This window comes from Papaver somniferum, chromosome 6, assembly GCF_003573695.1.
Source record: "Papaver somniferum cultivar HN1 chromosome 6, ASM357369v1, whole genome shotgun sequence".
NCBI classification, from domain to species: Eukaryota; Viridiplantae; Streptophyta; class Magnoliopsida; order Ranunculales; family Papaveraceae; genus Papaver; species Papaver somniferum.
The window spans coordinates 131805207-131811748 of NC_039363.1; the positions used below are offsets into that span (position 1 = coordinate 131805207).

General features: G+C 34.3%; 1 protein-coding gene across 2 annotated transcripts; it reads right to left on the reverse strand.

Moving 5' to 3' along the window:
* Positions 1-1727: 1727 nt before the first annotated feature.
* On the reverse strand, positions 1728-5723 carry LOC113286195 (glucose-6-phosphate isomerase-like). Of its 2 annotated transcripts, XM_026534882.1 has the most exons (9): positions 5452-5723; positions 5146-5244; positions 4910-4996; positions 4074-4148; positions 3340-3798; positions 3183-3236; positions 2963-3091; positions 2335-2385; positions 1728-1991 (listed from the first exon to the last, which is right to left on the reverse strand). In XM_026534882.1, exons 5-9 carry the CDS (start codon positions 3424-3426, stop codon positions 1896-1898), a joined length of 417 nt encoding a protein of 138 aa, XP_026390667.1. In that variant the 5' UTR covers positions 3427-3798; positions 4074-4148; positions 4910-4996; positions 5146-5244; positions 5452-5723; the 3' UTR covers positions 1728-1895. The 2 variants fall into 2 exon arrangements, 1 of the variants encoding a protein (XP_026390667.1); XR_003329158.1 differs by lacking the exon at positions 2335-2385 and having other exon boundaries at positions 2963-3236.
* Between the last annotated feature and the right edge of the window lie 819 nt (positions 5724-6542).

Genomic DNA, 6542 nt, shown 5'->3' on the forward strand with positions numbered 1-6542 from the left:
TTATAATATATATATATATATATATATATATATATATATATATTCTGCATCATTTTGAAACCAAATAAATCAACCTTAGTTTAAGGATCAAAATTTAATCAATAAGTAACAAAATTTATTTGCTTACTCAATCCGTTAACACCCCGCATTATACCAACGAAAGAATAAGCACAAACTACAAACATGGTCTTAGAACCCGAGGCACTCGACTGCAATAACATCTAAAAATAAAAATGAGAAAAATAGAGACCCCAGCGAACTCGAAATGGTTGCCACCTAAGTACACTTATATCATACATGATCCAAAAAAAATCAGGACAGTCATCTACCAAACATTAAGTTTCTTATCAGTTTTCATAGCAAGCAACTTGCAGCAATGTTGATGTCAACAGTCAAATGGCATTTCAGCTTGGAAAAATGGCTCGAAGTTATCGCCCGCTGGGCAAGAGTTCTTATATAAGCTTAAGAGCGATTTCATGAACGACAAACCATTTCACATAGCATACGACTACTAATCTCCTTCACATTTTCTTCTGAGGAACGTAAGAATTTAGAATTTGATTGTTATATATATATATATATCATGGTAATAAAAATAAACTAGAAATATTCCTGGAAGCATCAATCTGACAGAACTAAATATATAGCATGTAAAATACAGAAATGCGAAAAACATTGGAGCCAAAGTTTTTAGAAATTTTATATGTCAGCTTAGACAATCTGTTAGTTCAATACGTCCAATAAGCGTTTCACCAGTCTATACATCTATCATCCTATCACCAGTCCAGCAAACATCATTTCCCCCTCACCTTCAAGACTACCACGATCCTTACAACCTTCACTACCGGCAATTTCTCACCAACAGCCACCGGCCCACCCTACCAATTCTCTTTTACGTGAACACAACAGCACCAGTACCTTCTTTTTATCGAGCTCCATCACCAGCAGTCCACTTTACTACCAGCTGCTTGTTTTCTCAAGTTTTCCCCGTTAAGCAGTACAGCAAGGCCATAAATCTTGAAGGCTTGGTGTTATTGCACTACACCATTTTTAGTGTTTAGTAACAGGATGTTTCGGTTGCAAAGAGGGGTTGCAACAGTTCAAATCTGTTACGTAGGTCAATGTTGCAATTATTCGCTACGGTTCATAAGCAGTTGCGAATTTTCGGTTGCAACAGTTCTTAACTGTTGCAACGTGAGTTTGTCGCAACAGTTCGAAACAATTGCGAAATAAGATGGTCGCAACAGCTTTAAACAGTTGCGAAACTGGAATTTCGCAACAGCTCATCCCAGTTGCAAATTCTTTGCAACATAAAAAGAACAGTGGTTTTGACTGGTTAAACCCTGGTTTTGACCTGGTCAAATCAAGTCAAAATCAGGTTTTGGACCGGTCAAAACCACTATTTATTTACTTTTTAATCAGGTTTTAATTTTTCAATTCCCCTGTTCATTTGGAAATCATTCCCCTACAACAATTTCAGGCAGCATTACAGTGAAATTCTTCAGCTCTTAGGAAAAAACATTCAAAGCATATACCCGTAAGTTTCTAAGAGACATAACTTTGGCAATACATAGTCATTTCATACATCGAATTATAAACATCAACCATCATTGAACTTAGGAAACTCATGAAATCATAAACTAAAGACTTATTCTGTATACTTCTGAAAAGAACTACTTAGGCAATACATATAAATTTCTTAAGTTCCAATCTGTAGCTAGAAATATTTCTGAAGTTGCAAGGACATACAAATACTGTGTGTAGTATCAAAAAAATGACAAGTATGTAAACGTTTCCTAAGTTTTCAAAATATAGAAATTCTGCGGTTGCAGTTGTAATGTGAAGTGTAATAGCAGTAGTAGATACAATCTTAAAGGACAAGACTGGAGACAAGCTCAACACTCATTACCTACATGCTCAAACAAGTATAACTTCTTGTTGCTTAATAACCAGCCTTGTAAATAGTCGCACTTACTGCTCATATCTGCAACCTGCAAAACCCATGTACACCATGAGAGTAGCAATTGTCAAAAAGAATTGCAACAGTAATACAGGGAAACAAATAACAGTTTTCATTGACACTTAAACTAAAAAAGGTTAGCTAAAAAAATTAGTGGTAAAGAAATTTTTTCCCCACTTTCTAAGTGATTTCAGAACTTCAGGACTACTGTTTTTCTTCCGTATATCTAAGTTTAATAGATATGAAAAAGGTTAACTAAAACGAAAGCTATACGGTATAACTCTGTGCACTTTGAGCAACCATACGAATATTTCTAGTAATCTCATCTAGCCATGACATATATTGGCCGAGACAAAATGCAACGGAGTTGGTACCATTGGGTTGTGGGTGCACCAGGAGCTGTGGTGAGCCATCGTTTTACAGTACTGCACATTCACTTTAGTTATTAGCATCAGCCTCATTATTGGACCTTATTCTCAAGAAGAATATGACAAAAGCACAGCATATTAATATATTACAACTCACTTAGGCAACAATTGAAAGTAACATAAAAAATAAAAAGCTATGTTACACATACAGATAAAAGCAAATATTACGTAACTTCAAACTAATTACAATTTAAGATGTTAAAAATTGCGAAAAACTAAGAATTGGATAACCCTAAAGCTCAATTGGTGACAAAAATGTCCAGCGCGTTCAAAGAAGGAAGTAGAAGGCTGAGTGACCCATTATAAAAATCTAATTACAGTTCTTTGTAAGATAATCCTTTTGATAAGACATTTACTCTTAAGGGAACTGTTGTTAGGGTAGCACCTTTCAGGTACACAGGTTGTTGACTCTTAACAACACCAATAGAATCACAAGGAATCACGCGGCCCTGAAAGTTTCAGGAAAACTTGATCTATGATGTAACTCTAGAATGGCTTTGGGAATAAACTCAAGCAAGCATGAGAATTCAGAAGTAACATTTAAAAAAGTGTGGATACAAACATCCAATTTTACCTGGTGAATTAGCTGGTAAAAGCTGTGTTGGCCGTTCGAATCTGGCTCACCAAAATCAATTTCGCCTGCCTCGAAATGAAGAGGAACACCATCAATTGATACACCCTTCCCTTTGGTCTCCATGCTAAACTGCAAGAGCAGTCACACCATCACATTAAGTAATTGGAGAACAACCCTATGCAGAGTAATGTTAATAGCCCATAACACTGTCAACACATGCCTGTTGGATATGAGGAGCGAACTTCTCTAGTGCTTGACAGTATGGCAAGATAGCCTGGAGGAACACACATAAATTAGGAGTATTAAACAAAGAAGAACAATGCTTAACAAATAAAAATAACCATTAATGATCACAAGAAAAGTATAATGTTGAGTACTTGAGCCATAAAATCCCATCTGCAACATGAAATTCTACGGTTGTTCATCGTATGTTTGCAAGAACAAAGGAAACTAAAAGTAAACATGACTAAGAATTGGTCAGCAATATAATGAAAGTGGTTAGTTAATGCATTTATCTCCCTTCTCCCTTATCCCTTTTTCCTACTGATGAGCTACCTAAATAGATGAAGTACACAAACTACGAAGATTTGATACATTCAGAAACTACAAATGAATAGTCGTAAGGCATTCAATAATACAAATCAAGACAAACTAAAACAATTTCAATGATTCAGATTAGTAACTGCTGAAATAAAACAGTCCGGCTAGTCCAGTTCAAACTTTATATGGTAGACCATTCTTGCAGATCTTCAGATGAGGAAGTACCAATCTCCAGGATTTCCAGAAAGCTCAATACTAACTACTTTCGTGACTCTCATTTCCAATGCCAGTTGCACCTAACCAATCAAAAAAACAGAACACAAAAACACTCTTATATACCTTAAATTAAATCGAATCACTAATGCAATTAGAAATGTTGATTATAAATAAACTTGAACAGAAAACAGCCTTACGGACTTCAACTTCCCTCACACACAGTTCCCACTATTTCTGCCATGGTTTCATAACGATCAACGAAACCAATTGAATTATCGGATAGGGAACTAATCAATAAAAAAGAGTCCAAAACTCTAATTCCCAAATATGAATTGACCGTCAAATGTAGACATACCTCATCAACAATCATAAAATGAGTGCTTAGAAGCAGTTCCTCTATCGCCATCTAAAGATTGAATGGATATCTCAGCTGATATTCAAATAGGAGAATAACACTTGTTAGATTATATGTCATATAAATGAAAGCAAATTATATTTTCAATGTAAAAGACTGACAATTGAGTAAGCTTGGAACGCAACAAGATAGCAGGCAATATGCAAGCGAGCACGAAACTAAAAGACGCATATATACATACACATCAGTCTACAATAAATTCTCCCTCTCTAGCATGCAATTCAGTTCATCATGTTCAAGTCCGAGAACAACACTTACAAAGCAATCAAATTCAATTGGCAGTATTCTTTTTTCAAGGTTATAGTACTGTAATCACTTCAGTTAAAGATACTGATTCTATCCTTTGGGTTATAAGTGCACTTCTATAACTTAATTCTTTTTCAAAATTATAGCTGATGAGTACTCTCAGACTAAAAGCCAAATCTTAAACTGTTTAGAAGTCTATCCATTTCCTAATAGTTTCCTTTCCTTTCGTAATTTCGTCCTGTACAACCTCAAGCTGATTGCGTTTATGCAATTGCTATTACTCTAATGACAAATCCAGAAATTGGCTAAAGTGAAGTTTCTGGGCTACTTCAATATCTTACTTCAGATTCCTAAATTGTTAATCAAAATACAAAATTTTCAATCAAAGTAACCTCCTGTTACTCTAGAATTGCCTAAAAACTATCGACCCAAGATAAATATACCATCTGATAATAACATTCCAAAACCCAATTGACATATTGAAAGAAATAATCAATGGAAGTTAATCCAAGACAGAGTGTGATAATTACCTTGATCTAAGGTTTCTCTGTCAAAAAAACTCTATAAACTACTCCAAAAGCACCTTCACCCAACTTCTTTCACAACATAAAGTCATCCTGCACAATTAAAACACACATAACACAGAAATTACAAACTTCATAGCAAACACTGAATTTAACAACTTTAGACGATCGAATCAAAATAATGTAAAAGATGTAAAGCAATGAATGAATTTAACAACTTTATCAATAGCTTCAACACTAACCCCAGAGGCATAGCATAAACATCAAGCACACGAACATTATATTCATCTACAAACTTCCCAAACTCAATCCCATGACTTTAATAGGAACCCCAGCTCTTCCTGTAACAAAATCAATTTTGGATGTCAAGAAAACTTAATTTACAAACAAAAAACACAACAATAATGAACTACACCGAAAACCCATTACAACTCTACAAATCCATAACTTATGAGATGATATAACCCTAAATTCAGAAAATAAATGAGGATCTGAGATTTGTTAGTCTAAACCCTAATATAAAAAAATCTCTAAATGAAAAACAAAACCTTAATAAATTGGTGTTGGTCGGCGATTTGGGATTTGAGATCTATGAAATCAACAAATCATTCGAACTTAATAATATTACTGATTTAAGCGTTTACAAGTTCATCTGAAATCAGAGTAGTTGAACCCTAAAAGTATTGAAGAGAACGAGAGATAAACAGAATCAGAGAAGAAAGATAAAAGTAGAGACATGGATTTGAAAATCATTATGATCATCATCATCATTCTGTGTGTAAAACGATCGATGAGAAGAATAAGTTCAACCCTAAGAGAAGTGAACGAGAGGGAGAAGATAATGAAAAAAAAATGAACTTATCAATTTTTAGTCTAAACCTGACTCAGTTTTAAAGCTGACTAAGAATCTGAATGGGTTGAAACCGAGTTAGATGAAAGTGTAGGCAACCACACTCACGAGTCTCACGCGTACAACTCCAATATGTTGAGAATCGCAACTATATCAAACAGTTGCGAGTTTTGAAACGGGGACAAACTAATGCAATTTTTTTGCAACTAAAATTTTGCAACAGGGCATAAGTTGTTGCGAAATCTAGTTACTAATCCTTGAATTTGGTGTAGTGTTGGTTTAATTCAACTCTAATTCTGGTTTTTTTATTGTTTCTCTACTGTTTTGATAATAACATGCATGAACTCCATTATGTAATAGAATCATAAACCAATCTACCAGTTCATTTTTTTTATACATATATATTATGCATCGTATTGTTGAATCAGATGTCATTTCAGGCTTCATTAATCGTAATATGTTAATTAGTACCTAAACAAATTGTCCACAAGATTTGATATAAAAGATGGAGAATGAAAAGAAATCTATTACTTGAAACACCAATTGAGATGATATGCCAATAATATGGACATACTTTGCTAGATGCGGTGTGTTCCAGTCAGTGGATAAAACTTTCCCCCTTGCTGCACACGGAAAGTTCCGTAATAAGAGCATACAAATTTTCCTCCATACGCTTTATCAAACTTTCATCCCTCAAAATCTACTATCATAATTTCATCCCTTAAAATCTACTTATTAATTGTAAATTAGTGCAATTTTTCAGTTTGATACTATAATTTCCAACCAACA